The sequence below is a fragment of the Chiroxiphia lanceolata genome, chromosome 7 (genome assembly GCF_009829145.1).
Source record: "Chiroxiphia lanceolata isolate bChiLan1 chromosome 7, bChiLan1.pri, whole genome shotgun sequence".
Lineage (NCBI taxonomy): Eukaryota > Metazoa > Chordata > Aves > Passeriformes > Pipridae > Chiroxiphia > Chiroxiphia lanceolata.
The window spans coordinates 22,337,351-22,355,118 of NC_045643.1; the positions used below are offsets into that span (position 1 = coordinate 22,337,351).

Here is a 17,768-nt window from a genome sequence, read left to right on the forward strand (position 1 = left end):
GTGGGATTTTCTACTCCTAATGCTTAAGTGCATGTCAATACCAAGACAGATTGCAATATGCATATTACTATGCCAAGAAATCACTTTAAAATTATTCAATGTAATCTGTTAATAATTGAGTAACTTCTGGTAAAGATTTATTAAAAACAACATGAATTCATCACTATGAAAAAAGAATTAATAAAAAATGAAAAGGTATATAAAGTCCCAAGATCTAAGCACCTCCCATTGAGAAATAACTCATATTCTGTATTCCAAGATAACTATCTTAAAATGCTTGTGTTTTAAATACTGGGTTGCTTTCTAAATCACATTCCTTTCATCCACAATGCTTATTCTGTTTTCCTTTTGAGAATGTGTTTTTTATTCGCTCCAGTTTGGGGTTCTCCTTTCCTAGCAAAAATAACATTCTAATATTTAATATATACATTAAAACTGATGGGCATCAGTGTTCCAGACAGGATTCACTAACTGGAAATATATTTGCTACAGGGGTAGGAAAAAACAGGAGGAAGAGAGTGCAGAAATAAGAGAGTTGCTATGCCAACCTACAAATGCTAATGGCATGACAAATACAAAAAGGTCACATAAAAAAAAAAATAGAAAGAAAAGCCCTGATCAAAAAGTATGTGCATTTAATTTAATAAACGATGCAGTTACTCTATTCAAATTCCTTCAAAACAATGCAGTTTAAAAATAAAAAGTAGCACACAGTACCACACTGAAAATGAGGTTGTCTTTGTCCTTCTTTTGATTTAGCTCTTATTCTTTATCATTCATATCAAAAAGATGGTATTTTAAGAAGAAGTTACATATATAAATGCCGAATGGATTTGCATGCAAGCAGATCACCTAAAGATCAGGACCAATACTTAAACACAGAGTAACAAATATAATTTAAAAAATGAGTAAAAAGTGCATTATGTCTAGTTTTACATTAATTGGATCATGCAACAAAATACATTTCTGTCTTCTTGAGATAGAATTCTGTAACTCATATACCTATCTTCTACTTAAAATGGCAAAATGCTAGATACAATTTTTAAGACATCTTTTAGGAGGATTTTCAGCCAATTTTCAAATACTTGGTTCTGCTTGATTAAAAATTTAAAAATAAATACAAAAACCAACCCAACCGTTCTGAATGTTCTTTCTATAGTCTTCTAAGGTTTGTTACGGCAGATAGTAGTAATTATTCCTGTACTCTCAAATATAAGAAGAGATGCATGCAGTACAGTCTTTTACATCAAACTCCTGCAACAGAGACTGTCTATGACAGAATTCAAACCCACTAAAAACACAGAAAGGGTTTTCTTTCTCACTTGAAATATGGTTTCAATCTGGTGAAATAACAACCATTTTAAATTACTACTTTCTTTGTCTTTCTAGTACTCCACAGGAGAGCACTAACAGCATGCCAATGACTTTTGCTGGGTCAAACTGATGTCTTCACCAGGGCAAAGGAACAGTACTGGTATGCAGACAGACTACCTGTGGACATGAGAACATTCTCGGAAAGCCCATGGGAGAGGAGAGGAGGGCTGGGCCACAGCATACACTGAAAACTTTCAATATATACAAGTCTTTCGACATATTTATCATCAGTTTTTTGAGTGGGCAACAGGTAGGATACAGAACACATAGAAATTTTACAGTATAATCTGAGTTTTCTAGCATAGATATGGAGATCCAAGATAAAGTTTTACATAAGTTTTGGCTGAGCATTCAAAGAGAAATGAGTTACTCAACCTTTTGAAGTTCACCCAAGGCTAATTAAAGAACTGCCAAGGCTTTACTAACAATTAAAAACTTGTCTTTAAATCCCCAAAGAGGAAAATGCAAACAGCTGTTTTAATTAGCAAAACAGCAGATACTAATTAGCTTCTGTAACAGAGTATGCTGGTCCTTTAAGGACAGGACCAGTTTCAGCCCAAGTTTGTTACCCATTTAAACTACAAGTAGAAGGACTGGAGTCTGATGCTGCAGCAAAAGCTTCTAATTCCTTCTGAAATCAATATTCCCCATCCTCAAGTACACAAAAGTGACAGTTTTTTTTCAAGTAAACTTTTATGCTTATCCATCTTTTAGTTTCTTATCTTTCTGGAACTGAGACTCAGATATCTGAGCATGGACTGAGGGTTACTTGAAATGTCTTGTGATGATCCCATGGGGATCATAATTGTGACACTTCATCTTCTGGGCAAAAGGCCACTGTATCTGGACAGTCATATGTGTGTATTTGCACAGCAAACCCGTGGAGTTCAGGTGGCACCAAGTCTGCTGTGAAAGTACTGGTCATTTGGGCAGCTGAAGTAGAGTTGTTGTTGTGAAGTAGAGTACACCTTTAGGTTCTCTCAATCTTTTGGGACCAGTTCTGAATAACTAAGAAAAACTCAGATGAAGGAGAAAGGAGGGGAGAGAACAGAAGAGGCTGGAATTACCATTTTGCTGTTCAGAGCACAGATCCTTGGATTCAGTAGATATGCTCTTACAAGATAATCAATATGCATTGATTATCCATACACTGGCATTTCCAACGAGCAGTTTTAAAGTTAAAAAAAATGTAAGTAACATCCCATAAGAGCTCTGATGCTTGCTCATTTTGGTATTAGCAGGGTCAGTTGCTATGGACCTGATTGATAATAAACAGGATATTGTTGCAAGTAGAAGATACAGTATAAATGCCAAATGTGAGATGTAATGCAAGGCTTTAAAAGTCAACTTAATTGTATTATCTACACAGAGTGAAAGAATAACAGAGAATACGGGTATGAAATAATAAACTCATAAATAACTACAAAAATACTATATCAAATAATTTTGGTATCTATATATGTGTTTGAAATCACTAGGCAGTGGTTAAATCTTTCTTCCAAACATCTGGAAGACACTTGTCCTTAAGGAATTGTGTTTGAAAAATCTAAAACTGTCGTGCTGCAGGACAGGACAGGTCAATAGGTGTAACTGGAGATGACAACAGCTGCTCTTACACCATTCTGTGTGCTCTGCACATTCTACACTCAATGAAGAGAGTTACCAAGGGCAGGCAGCAAGTAAACACCACTCCTCAAAAATCAGTTTGGGATTCTGATTAATAAGTGGAATTCTAAATAAAACTAACAACATTTATTTGTGAACAGAATGACTAGGATGACAATCCACAAAGACTGTGCTATATGAAGATCTTCAGAGTAAAATACCTACTTCATAAAAGTTAAGTAAAGTTAAATAAGACAATACAACCTCAACTGCATGCTTGGTCTATATTCTTGATGTTTATTGCTTTCTCTTCAAATTATTATTCCTTTGTCTACTGATTAAACTATTAGAGAGGAACAGAATTATTTTCAGCATGATGAGAGAGTATGTCACAGCAGAACTACAGTTTCTCTGATTTAACTTGTTCTGTGAATTAAGCTATATAATGTACATTCAGATTCAGGATTTGCTAACTATTCTTGTAGTGATGATATACACAAAGCTCAAATGTTTTCTCTGTTGATGTGTTCTGTTTTTTCCAGCTTAAAATGCAAATGAGACATTTGGTTGAGACACTCCTATTTTTCCAGTGAACAGAAGATGTGGCACTCTTCAAGCATTGTTCTGTTAGGGCCCCACCCTGCAGAGGGTTCAAATGGGTTCACTGAAATAATAAAGACATTTCTGGAGAGGGATTTTCATTGAAAATGCTTTTTAATGACATTTTAGTTGCTGAGGTGACCAAGCTTGATTGGCTTCAGGAAAGACTAGGATTTTGTTCTTTACTAGAAAAACATTTCTGTTCTTATATCACAGAAACAAATCTGTGAGGTTTTTCTTCTAAATGCAACTATATTGATAAAAGCAATTCGCTTTTTTATTCCCCAAGTACAATGTCTAAACTCCACAATAAAGTAAAGCTGCTTAAATGGAGTTAGTTAAAAAATCTTATTAATAAGAAAAAAAATGATTATGACGTAATCAATAAGCACTGAGAAGCACCTCACAATTCCAAATCCACTTCAGTTCTTGGAGCTTGTACCTTAAATGCCAGGAAGTTAAAATAAAGGAAGTACATCAATTTATATCCTTTTTAGATAGGTGAACATTTCAATTGGAGAAAAAAACAAACAAACAAAACCAGATAATATATGATATACAAACATTGCCTGAACAGCCTGTCGCCAGTAGAAGATTATAAACCATCAGTATAAGGTTAAAGGAAGAGATGACTTAGCTAAACCTCATTAAATAAAAATGTGAATAGAGACCTAAAACTGAGGTCCCTTCAAGTCCTATTTTTAATTCTAGGACTTCCAAATTGCATGCATGGAAGCTTTCTGAAACTCTAAGTCAAGGTATTTTTACTTATCTTAAGTAAATGTATCTTGCTTGTACACATAAATCCAGTAACTACCACTTCCAAATGACAGCAATAATAGCTTCAACATCTTAAGTCTGCAACTACTGCAAACTTGTCCTGCTGTGCTCCTCAAGGAGAAAACAACCCATTTACAAAACCTAACAGTTTAATAGAAAACATCTTACTTACGAGTACTTGGTCAGCAGATCCAAATCATTATGCATGTTGATTGGATATGTCTCACTGAGATGAAACAGCTTCTCTAAGGCCTCATAAATGAAAATGATGCAGATAAGAGAAGCAAAAGCTTCTTCAGTAAACCGGGTAATGTAGCAGACTAGGGAGCTTGCATCAGTTGCAACAAGGATGATGCACAGGATTGCAGTCCACAGCCCAATGCTAGCTCTCAGAGAAAGGTATGACAACCCATACTCTCTAAAAATAAGGAAAAAATTAAACACAGTTAATATTTTGTCCAGCCACAGTAAATGGAGACAAGGCAGCTCCAAATTTTCCTTTCTAGAGACAGTCTTAATCAGAAACTACATACCTATGTGAACTGAAGACACTGTCAAGTCATCTCCTGACCACAGCTCTCCTCCAAATTAACAGGACACAAAGACCTCTATCTCTACTAAAGCAAGTCAGAAGCTTTGAGAGTAGTCACACACATGAAGTGTGTGTGACTCACTTTTTATCCCATATCCTCCTTTGCGAACAGCCAACACCTGTCAATTTCTTTTTAAGCTGTGAAAAAGTAGCTATAACAACTTTCATCAAAATTCTGTATGCTTATTGCATATGATAATAGAGCTCCAAACACACCAGGTGACATTAGCACAGTGAACTGAAAGCTCTACCTGAAGGTGCTAGAAAATTTATTGGGGTGCTAAGTGGGTCTCTTATTCTATGTTGTTCAGGAGATCTTGGAGTAGAAGCCCCATCACAGCAATGAGGCAGAAAAGCAGACAGGATAGCAGAGAAGCATGATGGCTTCCAACATGGAGATGTAATTTTTACCCACACTGTGGCAGAGATATGTCATGTACAGCACATTAAAATAAATGTGAGTATATGCTGTTCTGGCATGACACTTCACTCCGGCATGGTCTGTATTAGTGACTATTGAAAGATGGCACCACTTCCACTGCACTTACTTCCTTGGCTTCCTTGGTGAGAGGTAACACCTTTTGAGTTAGGGATGAGATAAACCAAGCTAACAAACAAACAAAAAAAACCCCAACAACAACACCCTGAAGCTGATATTCCCTTCAAAACAAACAAAAAGCCAAAAATTTTTAAAAAAATCATCCTTTCTGCATTACCACCAATTCACTTGTCTCAGTCACTGCATAATTTTCAGACTCTGAAAGCCTAAGCAGCCTAAGCCTAAGCAATACAAATTGTTGACTATTCTGTTGGAACTTTGGGATCAGTGCCTCTACTGTTACCTAACATGTGAAGGATGATATATATCATGATCTTCACTTACTTGCAAAATTTGAATAAGATCTTCTCAAACACTAAAACTGGTCCTGTGCTGCCAAGTATGGTGAGAGGCTGTCCACCAAAAAGGGAGTAGGCAATTCCAGTCATGGATGCTCCAAACAGCGATTCTATTGCACTCTGAATATGATACAAAGAGAAGTGTCCATAAATTTTCAAACAGGTTCTTTTTGCAATGTCTTAGTCTGTAGCCTTTCAAACACCAATATTTAAAGGTGATTCATGCAACAATAAGAAAATACTAACCACAAACCTAGGAATGCAAGTTTGTTTTAAAAGTTCAGATTTAACACATACTATACGACCTTCAGTTGCTTCTCCCAGCAGACCACCAAATGTGATGACAGGAGACATGCAAGCACAGTAGAGAAACAAAAATGATGCCAGACACTGCAGACTGAGAGCATCCCTGAAGTCACTCCAGAAGAAGGGAGCTTTTCTTTTGATATCTAAAATCAATCCTCCAAAAAATCTAAAAAAAACACAGAAGAACTCAAATTAATTAAGGAGGCATACCAAACTTTCTTCTATAGTATTGCTTCAAACATAATGCAGAGAAGCTACTGTTCCTTGATCAAATGATACATACTCTTACACATCCTTCCCAGAAAAAAAGGTTTCTGAGAAGCCTGTCTTGGTAACTTCAATCAGGAAATTTTGTTTTTTAAAAAAAATTAATTTGCATGTTTCTTCTATAAAGTCATCTAATCATCCAGACCTAAAAGTTCTCAACAGTTGCTTGCTCCCATGCATTAAACCCTATGGTTTATTATGTGAAGTAATTCCTTACATTTGTATAATCAGAGAGCTATCACAGTACCCATTTTCCCAAACATCTATATATAGAGCTTCACATTCTTTACTTGAGAATCTGTTCCTAAATACAGTGGATTATAGAATTGAATGTACGCTACCATTTTTCAAGGACAAGTGTCATCTTTTGTCATATACACTATGCCAAAAAATATTTAGGAACAGACACTCCCTTACAGTGTACCATACAGTTAAATTCTCTTTTTCTTATAGGCACACAGTGTATCAGATGCTGCTGAAGTAAAGAGGAAGATGCAGCGCCACTACCTCCTAAATATTAAAACAATCCTTCAAGCTGTCAATTAGCAGGTTTCACTGGTGAGAGAACAGCTTACAGCCATCACTGGCCATCACCTCCCCTGCCTCGCTGTGTACACCAGCACTGCAGCTGAACCTTTAGTTTCAGGCAAGTAAGCACAATATTTAAATATCAAGAGGTAGCAAGGTAAAAGGAAAGTCCATCGTCCAACTACACTGCACTAAGGCAATTGCTGACAGCTGAGACACTTACACCACACCATACTGGATGAGAGAAAATAAGTATTCCTTGGGTCAAATTCTTCATTCTGATGTGTGTATATTGCAGCCAGCGTGATAACCATAGCCTCATGTACCATGGCTTACTGAGGTAAGAAAGAAATGCTAGAGCTGCACAACCCAGAAACTTCAACTACAAAATAACTGTAAGTATTCATAATATATGACACATAACTATTTCCAATTTTTCCTTCATGCTGTACAGAAACAAGAAGAGTAATAAAGTTTAACAGAGGTCTGACCTTTGTAACTGACAGAGAAAGGAGCCTGCAATAAATAAACTGTGAAAACTCAAATCCCTCTTGCCCTGCCCCCCTCTCTACAAACTAGCATGTTTTCCTTTTCAACTATGTGGTAAGCAAATCAGGAAAAATGACTGAAAGAAATCATGTGCCAAAACAGTCCTTTGAGAGAGAACACTGTGATTCCTTTGGAAGTGCATCACTCAGAAAGCTTAAGATTTTGCGTATGTTTTCACTAACCTTCCAGTGCGTTGCAGTTCTGGTCCAGAGTGTCCCCCAGGATGTTCTGCTTCCCCATGGGCTGCAGTACCATTTGGCACTCCCGGGATCTTACGCTTCTCCTGCCAGAAGGAAAAGATACTTCTCATGGGTCTTAGCACCAAAATATAATTATAGTCAAAAAAAAAAAAGGCTCTGAGAGTTAAAAGCTTAAACATAAAAATTTTAAGATTCATCAACATAAGCTGTAGAGGAGCTTTATTTAACAGACAGTTAATAGTAGAAGGAATTGTGATTCTGTGAAATTTAAAAAATTGATGACAAAAATTCTTGTATCAGAAAACATTTTAAAGAATAGCAAGCTTTGATCAATTCTTGCAATAAGTAAGAACAAAAGCAAACCATGACTATTTGGAATAATCAAAGATGCTTATGGCCAATTATCCCTAAATTTAAGATCTTTAGATACAACTGTCTGTCTTTTTTCAGGAGAGAACTAGTTTTGAACTGCAGGAAATGTCATCACTTTCCTGTTTGCTTCTAAGTCAAGGGCTCTCTTAAAGCAAATTAACCTAAAACAAAAAGAGGATACAAAATGTTTACATAGTGACTCTGCTAAATGCTAAACTAATGAGACTTAAAACTACATAGCAAAAATTCATCATAACATTTAACAGTGTCTGAATTTTACACTGTACAGACCTGGGAGGGAACATTTTTTGGTGGTTCTATTCGAATTGTTGGGTCCCACTCTCCAGGAGGGAGAACAGTAACCTGATCAAGAAACTCATCAATTCCAGACACCAAGTCATTCCGGTCTTTTGCTTTGTAAGCAACATCATGGAATACCTGTGAAAAATCGAGAAGGATGTGGGAAGAAAAAGAGATGGAAAAAGAAGCTCTCTCTAATGTTTTTCACAATGACCCCTTTTCTCTGAAATAGAAGGCACTTCATACACTTCCCATTAAACAAACAATTCCAGCTTCAATTGACTAAAGTTTCTGGTATATAGTTCTCAGAGAAGTTCCAGCTGCTGTAGAAAAATATCCTTAAGGTTGATAAATATTCTAGAGATTTTACAGCTTAAACACCATTAAATCCACTGAAAAGTAACTGTGTAAAATGGAATCTTCTCAGTGAAGATATCTTCTCTTGTGAATCTTGTTTCTCATTTTGCTATCTCCTTATGGCAACATAATCTGTTAGAGGATCATGAAATGAACTAGAATGCTCTTTGTGTATCAGCAGAACGATTAGCCACATTTCATCTGGATGATTGGAAATTACCTATTATACCTTTTCAGTTAGTACAAAAAGACTAAAACCAAACCATGAATAAAAATACCTCATCTGTCATTAGTGTTGCAATTGATCTTCCAATTTCATGGTACTGTTGCCCTTTACCCAGTGGTCCAAGAAGAATAAACAAAAATCTGCAAATAAAAGTTAAATTTTAAAAATTCTAAAGGATAGATGGTTCAAAGTAACTATAAATACTACAGAAATACTTATCTAAAAAGTGGACTAGAAGAATCTCTAAGACAAACATAATATATAATCTCCCTCAAGATCCTCACACATGCATTTAAACATGAAGCTCTGCTTAGAAAAAAATGTGAAAATAACTTCCAAAAATATATCATAAGCTTAACAGTCAGTCTTGATTGAAAGTATCAAAACCTCCTTACATAACAAACCTTATCTTACATAATAAATGCAACTATAATCTAAGTACAGAGCATATTAACATTAAATTATTTAATTCTGTTAATTCAACAGAATTAACTATTTTATGGTTGCATAAATTATTGCAATATTGGGGAAGTTAAATTACCCCAAATAAAATAATTTTTAAATTGTTTTTACTCCCATTAAGGCTCTAGACAGCCTATATGTGAGGCTGTAGGCAAGTAAGGTTCTATAAAATGCAGAACATTGGTTCAAATGAAACAACTGAAATTCTGTTTTGCTAAAATGCACAAAGCTTATATTGACTTACATTACTAAAATTTTTTTAAATACACAGTTTTGCAAAAATTCTTAATTATCCTAATTTGTAATTATTTATTTTTCTTTCAGCCAAAAAAAAAAGAAATAATCAAGAAATCTGTTCTTTTCCTGTTGGTGTGTGTGGGGTTTTTTTCCTGTGGGAATTTGGGGGAGGTTACCAGGAAAGGCTACAGAGGGTTTTTTTCAAGGCCAGCTCAGTTCCTCAATGTTCCTTATACACAAGCAAAAATTAGAAAGCATTTTAGAAGTCATATCCAAAGTAACTACAAAGTAACTACAACTTAAAGAAAATTTTATACTGTTTATCTGGCTAGGAGCAAGGATCTGAGTCTCAGCCTTGCATTTCATAGCATTATGCTCCTTCCTGAGTGTCACGAACAACTGGAATGCACTACTGCCTTCTGTCAGAAGTCTGCTTTCACAGAAACTAAAAGAGGGAAGGGGGGAAAGAGACAGAATATGTATACAGACATATACACAAAAAAAAAAGTGGGAGATTGCAATCATAATTAAGTCAATGAACTCAGAAATGGGAGAATCTCTTCAGAGTTTTCATCTGAATCGACTTTTATTTTTAAATTCCTCATAATTTGTTTTCAGAATCAAAGTACTTCATCAGAAGAAGTCTCAAATTAGAAAAAATTAATCTAATAAAAATTTATGGTTACAAGTCACATTCTCTACCATGCAACTATCTACAAAAGTAACTTTTTGAAGAACATATTTACTGCCTGTTCTCCATCCATTCACTTATTATCCCTAGTCAATCAGATCACACAGTTTGGTTTTTTGCCTTTTCTCCATTCCTTTTTTCATTTTTTAGTTCTGGACATAATTACACAAGTAGTTTCAGTTCCAGATAAAATATTCTAAGAAGCTGAATATTTCACCTTAGTATTTCATCTGCAGTAATACTAGTTTGTGTAGGATAAACTGTGTGTTGTAATCTAACAAGCCATCATTTCTACTTCTGCAAAGTACACACAAAACAGCATGTTTCTGAATACACCCATACATCATTTAGAGGATCTGAGGGCTGTCTCTGTTAAAGAATGAATCAAACTCGAAACTCGGTAAATGACAGAGCTGAAGGTTACATCACCCTGTCTTCACTCAGAAAAACATGAAGTTAAATAAATCCAACTGTACCTTGTTGGAATGGGAACTTCAGCTAGTCCTGTGAGCAGCACTGCAGGAGACAACCTAACAAAAGCAACAACTGCACGGTCCAGGAACTCTAGTTCACCAACTAAGATGTTTGATGCTTCAGCTCCAGGTGGTATCTTCTTCATAAAGTGTAGGTCAACCTGGGAAAAGTATATTAAATTAAAACCTGAAAGCTATTCACAGGGATTTTTTTTTCCCTGATTTGTTGACAGAGACTTTGTGGTCACTGCAACATTAACCATAGTTATTTCAATTACACAGTGTCCCCTGTTCTTGTCATTTGAATAATATCTTTTTAAATAAAAATGTTTTTCAAAACCAAACAATTTGACTTTAATTATTGGATTAATTTTTCTTGAAAACAGAGTACTGCAGAATTAATTTATAAAGAGAACAAAATTAATCAAAAACATTGTTAGGAATACAGGATTAAGTTCCTAGTAAAGCTTTTTATCAATAATCATAACAGCATCAATAACTGAATCAATAAGTCAAAACAGCAGAAGAAATTAAGATGTCTTATTTTTCCATAACTAACAATTCTGGAAATCATTAATTCCTAGTTCACAGGTGCTGTATTGCAATCTCACTGAGAAAAACAACACGTTCCACTAGACATAATTTTCCTTTTTCTACTCCGAGATGTATTTTGGTTTCAGATTTAACAGAAGAGTACTGCCCTTCTGCTGAAAATAACAGAAAATAAGCTATGATGACCATGACTGTCTCAAGAGCAAATTGAAGAACAAAGCGGAAGAACAACTTTGGAGTTTTAGTCAGTGATATTGACTTTTGCAGGATGATAGGAAAACAGAGAGACACAGCTTCATCATGACACTGCTGTATCAGCTCGAGGTATTTGCCTAGGAATGTATCGATCTAGACTAAAGTCTAGATTGTAACAAAGTCTCTGTAACAAAAACGACACGGAGGAATAGAGTATAAAATGTATGTCTGATTTAATTATGCACCAGTATTGTCTACATTTCAAAATGCATGAATTTTGTCATTTGCTTTCCTTTTATTAATCTAAACACAACAACAGCAACCAAATCCAATATAAACTGTTAAAGTGGACCATTTTAATGTCTATCTTACAGCCATCTGTCAGTACTAGTTTGCATAGTTTTTGGTAATATTTAGAAAATTGTTTTCTTGCAAATGGCTCTGGCACTAAATCAGAATTCAGATATAACACAGTTGCCTGTGTAATGAAATCTTAGTTTGTTGAGATCACAAAGAGATATCTAATGCTTCCCTAAGCTACAAAGAAGACTGAACACCTCACAAAGTTAAACAAGCATGAAATCAACCTGTAAGGCTCGAAACCAAGTACTTTTTTGAGGTAAAGTATCAGTGAGGTAAATTCTGTTCTTCACTCAAATCACAAATTAACTCTTCAGGATTAAATACAATACTAAGGTTCACTTTGTACCTAATTTTAGTGTCATAGGTCATTTACAGCTGAGAGAAAGAAAGCAATCTTTCAGGCACATAGCAATGTGCATTCTGTACTGATTTTAACATGCGAATGGACGGATTTAACATTTAAATACATTTAACATTTAATGTCTCATGTAAAACATGCCACAATTGTCACCTTGAGGTCACTCTAACATAGAAATTACAAGATTCAAAGCTGAAAGAAACATTCTATCTCCTGTGTACCAGAAAGCGTTTTCAGATGTTTCTCGTACTATTTATCAACTTGAGACTCTAATACCATTTAGGTAGTGAAGAGAGCCCCAGTTGAAAGGAAAGTAGCTGGCAGAGGAGCAGCAAACTGAGCAAACACATGCAACCCCTGGGTGTTGCTTTCACTACAACAGCAGAGATGGCCCTGCAGGGAATTTAGGGCAATGGCGGAAGCTACATATTTTGAATGCTTCATCTAACCTTTCCATTATACATCTCTTATCCTAGGAGGTCTTTAGCTGGAGAGCCTGATGTGCATCATGATCTGCACCCTAACCTGAGTCACACTCATGACCTGATACTAAATAATCCCAGCAAGCTCCAGTTAAAGACAAAATCAAGCAACTAATGGGGAGGCCACGCCCCTCCAGAGCAACTCAAGGACTGAAAAGAGCGCTGGAGGCCTGTCCTGAAACCAAACATAAACTGACATGAAGACAAACAGAAAATACACAACATCCATTCTTACTAAAACTGTGACACATATTAATCGAATTTATTTATAAGAAGGGTCAACTAGCATTCAAAACAAGTCAGTTGCTTCATGTGGTATTTAAAAGACCAAACTCTGTCAGTATGGGATGAAGGGTTGATTCAGAAATAGTGTTTCCATGTGGAGCACAGGAATGTTGCTATGAGAAGGGTGGGTGCAGTTTCTTCACGCATTCTGTATTTCAGGACTAGGGTTCCCTTCAGTCTCTGGCATAAAAAGTATAAACAAACCAGATGCTGTTCTTAAACCATCACCCCCATTCTGCTCAGGGTAAAGTGGTGCTGTGACAGATCACCACCGAGAATACAAAGTCCTAGGGGTGGCAGCAAAGAAAGAGGAGTGACACATTTACAGGCTCATTACAAACTACATCTCCCTCTCCATGCTACTGAAGGAACACTCAAGACAGTTTTCAGTACCTGCCTGACATTCTTCATAGATAGATACCAATACAATCAGCAGTCTCACTACAGTATCCAGATGAAGTCAGCTTTTTGAATCAACTCCAAATTTAGAATATTAGAAGTAGCCCAAAGGAGATGGATTAGCAGGGAGAGAATACGTGAGGTAGTCAAAGGTCCTTTTTTTGTAGAAGATAAATGAAATTAATATGTGGAACAAAATTAGAGCAAGAAATCACAATACTCAAGAGAAAATTAGTGTACTGCTCTACTTTCCTCTCAATCTGTGCATATAATTCCAATTAGAACCATTGGGAGTTATTGCAATAGCACATTTCAAGAGGAAACTGTACTTTACTTATGTATCTTCGAAAGAATAAATGGATCTATTTAAAGGCAGTCAAAAAAAGGTATTGGATTACAGACCTTTACTATTATTTCATTTCTGCTAACAAAAGTTGTTCCTTTCATATTCCTGACATCCTTGTTGGTATCTATTACTGTTGAGGCTAGTGAAAGATGAAATGTTGATCTCTTCTCAGGCTAGTTTAAATAGGAAGAGCACTTTTGATAAGCAACGCTGCAGCACTACAAAAATAATGAGTGAAGGATCAAATGATGCAGCTCTCATTCTTGTTTAATACAAAGATCATGCAGAGTTAGATAACTGACTGGGATTTGAATCCTAAAACACTCAAAGCAACTAGGGAAATGTTCAAGAAAAGCACTACTGAAACTAATGTCATTCCCTTCACTCCCACATAGCTTAATTTTGAATAGACAGCTTTATTTATATTTTATATCCTTTACAAAGATTTCCAACTTGATATTAGAACGCTTCCCAAAACAATTAGTTTTACTTAACACTTTTAATATAAATATCAGGAAACGAATGTCACATTTGACTTTTTAAAGCATTATAATCTTATTTTGAAATATTTTTAAAGGATTAACATTACATATTTAACAACCTGTCACTATTTATAGATGTCCTTGCTACCTCTGTAGAAATGTCATCCATATTACATCCCCAGCCAGCCTCCTTTCTTCTCATTGTCATTGACAAAAAGATCTGTTTCCCATCTTCATTTCAGCCATATACCATTTCTAGTCTGGCATGTTCAGTCAAAAATTCAAATGGTGCAAACAGTGCTGCTAGGAAATAAGTCTGGCACCAGATGGAGCAATCACATAACTCTACTTTTAGCTCAGCTGCACTAACATTAAGATTTCACAGACTCAAAGTGCTGTTCTTCAGAATTTTGGTTTAAATCACCTTTCTTCACGTTCTCAACTTTTGTTGTATTAATCCGTCAGCTGAAGTCATCTATCCCTGTCAGGTCTATCATCTGCACCCAACATGAATAGTTTAGGTACATATAGACTTCTTAGACAAATTATGATTCTCCTTTACATTAAAGCTGAGAAGCTGTTTGCTTTTCTTTGCTATCTAGCATTGAACTGTCATTGCAATCTCCCCTACCGAACAGTTAACATCTTTTGTAAAGTGCATTGAAATATCTTGGCTTGCCAGAAGAATTAATTTATAGGTTTATAGAAACACATTCTGTTTGAGACATCTGGAATCCACAAGTTCAGGTTATAAAAAGCATGGTTTGCATTCATGCATCACTTCTACAAGGAGGAAAAACTGGAGATAAGCATGAATTATAGGCATTCTGAATCACTTTTATTACTTAGATAATTTTCTGATAATTTGTAAAAATTGCCCTTACAAATATACACCTATGATATTGTCATAATAAATTTAACTGTGTTCCCAAACTGTGATTTCCTGTTACCTATAATTTAGCAAGAAAATGTAATATTCTTTTTTATCACACACAAACTGTGTTGCAGTGCACACAAAACTTCAATGCTGAAGCAAAATCTGCACTTTACAGCTTTTTCTGACTCACATGGATTCATTTTATTTGATTGAAAAATCTGTTTGGTAGTCAGGAAGCTCTCTTCACCATTAGTGAACACTTACCTTGCTAAAGTCAACAGTGCTGTTTTCTCTGCTCACATCATTTTTGTTTTCAACACAGGCTGGAGGAGCTTGTGGGGAAACAATCTGACCTGCTAAAGGAAGTATCATTATTACAGAATACTAACAATTCTATAAATAAAGCAACATCTAATGATACAATTGTAAGAAATCTGCATACATTTCATATCATATGTATGTAATGCATCTAAACACAGCATTTTAATTAAAAACTTACTAAGAATAGCACATTCTCAAAAGACAGAACATTCATCATGTGCAGTTGGGAATGGGAGAATACAATTTAGAAAATGTAAAAAATACTCCTGGATATTAGAAGACAAACTTTTTATACCAATTAAAGCTTTTGATTTTTAAGATATTATATCTGGGGAGAGTCCTGCCTTCATATAGCTTTTGTAAGTAATTTGAGGACCTGCCAATTTGGGGCAATATCTGTCTACAAAAGTACTCCTCATTGAATAAAGCAGAATTACTAATTTTCATAAAGTTACTCGTGTATAAGAATGTCCTGATTAAAACAACAACTACAAAAAACAACACAAAAAGGGGCTGGTATAAAAATAAACAAATTGGAAATTAAGCTAATTTATAAACTCAGTATTAAACAACATGATTACGGACACCAAATTATGCAAACCAAATGTTCCAGCAATTACATTTTTAAAAAATTTCAGTGCAGATTCAGTAAAAAATTTCAGTGCAGATTTAGTAAAGTATTTTAAGTTTTTATATTTTAATTTTTTTAAATTTTAAAGTTAATATATTAAAAGTTAAAATATCACACAATGGGAAGCGTTTAAATGCACCTCAGTCTAGTGTAAGCAAAGCATAAGCCTTGCAACCAGCAAAATTCTGCTAGCAAAAGCTCAAAAAGAAAAACAAGATTAAGTGACAAGTATACGACACATAAAGCATATTTTTACTTAATGCCAACATTGCCCCTGTGCATGGCCAGAGGGTGTGGGAGCACACAAACCCCACAGGGTGCCAGGCCATGCCCTGCTCGCCTTCACTTTCTCCCTCCCTGGCATGGCAGAAGCCACACACAGCTCTGAACACCACCATGAAGTACAAGAGAAAGTACCAAATATATGAGCCAACTATCTCTTACTGTCCTAACACATACCCAGGAATAACTACAGAGTCCAACTGGCCCAGAGTCAGCATCTCGTGCCCAGCATATATTTGTTTCCATAGCAAATAAAGTCTCTCATATGACTGAGATTATGATGTGAAAACATTGGTTCTCGTGAAAATCAACCTAAACTTGCACAGTAACAAAGACCATATGTTCACGATATTTGAAGACGACGGCAGTCAGAAAGCCCTAAGCTAGGCACATTGTCTGGGCAACTCAAAAAGCCACAGTGTGGCCCCTCACACCGCTGTTACACACATTTGCATGTCCTCAGCCACAGCCAGGAAACAGAGTGGTTTGCAGGATCCAGTCTGAACAGGACCAGAGACTTGCAGGAGTACCTCAACCACTGCCAAAATGCTGAAGTATCCACAACTTCTGTCACAGCTGAGCACTACAGCATTCCTGACTAAGTTTGGTCATGAATTCCCAGGTGAAACACTTTCTCAAGGAAAAGGTTGGTTTTCATACCGACATCTTTTTTTCCATTAGACAAATCTCCCATGGCACAAAACAGTTTTTAGATGCTTGTGCTGCATCCTGGCAGCACAGAGATACTGTACTTTGATTAGGAAGTACAGGAACAGAATGTTTTAAAATGAAGCACTACAAATCTTATTATTAAATGTATCCACCTTTAAAATGCAAATATTTTCATTTTCTCTCTGATTCAGGGCAAGGACAGATCAAAATAAGAATAGCAATCAGGGGTTTTGTTCAACACTACAGTGAAATAAACAGAGAATGGCAAAAAAAACAGATGTGACATGTTAACTTAACCAAGTAGATAAAAATAAAGTCACAATTAGAATTTACATATGACAAGAATATAGGATTTATTTTAGAAAGCCACGTATCAATGTAACTTAAAGGAATTCACGTAAAAAGAGACTATTAATTCCTAAATGTCACAAGAGACAACTTTTGCAAATTCAGAAGCCAGAAATTATTACATATGCAAGATATTTACAAACAGTCATTCAATTTGTCTGCTTTGATTAGAACTTAAAGAAAAACAGAGTTCCATCGCCGTTACACCATCATCTCTAAACTATGTATTCCAATGCACTACTTCATACGGTAATTTTTTTGTTTATTTAGCAGTCTTCAAATTATTTTTACAGGAATCACTCTGTGGTATTATAGCTATTAAAAATATATAAATTATATAAATTTTGCTTCGGTACTAT

At 35.5% G+C, this 17,768-nt stretch overlaps 1 protein-coding gene across 13 annotated transcripts in view; it reads right to left on the reverse strand.

The window, feature by feature from the left end:
- SLC4A10 (solute carrier family 4 member 10) overlaps positions 1-17,768 on the reverse strand; it is a 152,405-nt gene that overhangs the window by 30,020 nt on the left and 104,617 nt on the right. For 8 of the 13 annotated variants that reach the window (XR_004358113.1, XR_004358114.1, XM_032693750.1 and 5 more), the window contains 8 exons: positions 15,420-15,511; positions 10,820-10,977; positions 9,006-9,093; positions 8,362-8,508; positions 7,681-7,781; positions 6,146-6,320; positions 5,835-5,968; positions 4,532-4,777 (listed from right to left, as the gene is read on the reverse strand). Coding sequence is in view for 10 of the 13 variants with exons in the window: in XM_032693750.1 (XP_032549641.1) it covers positions 4,532-4,777; positions 5,835-5,968; positions 6,146-6,320; positions 7,681-7,781; positions 8,362-8,508; positions 9,006-9,093; positions 10,820-10,977; positions 15,420-15,511 (1,141 nt within the window). In the remaining 3 variants the exon portion in view is untranslated. The remainder of the gene's footprint in view (positions 1-4,531; positions 4,778-5,834; positions 5,969-6,145; positions 6,321-7,680; positions 7,782-8,361; positions 8,509-9,005; positions 9,094-10,819; positions 10,978-15,419; positions 15,512-17,768) is intronic. The other 5 variants (XR_004358115.1, XM_032693749.1, XM_032693758.1 and 2 more) reach the window with 1 other exon arrangement.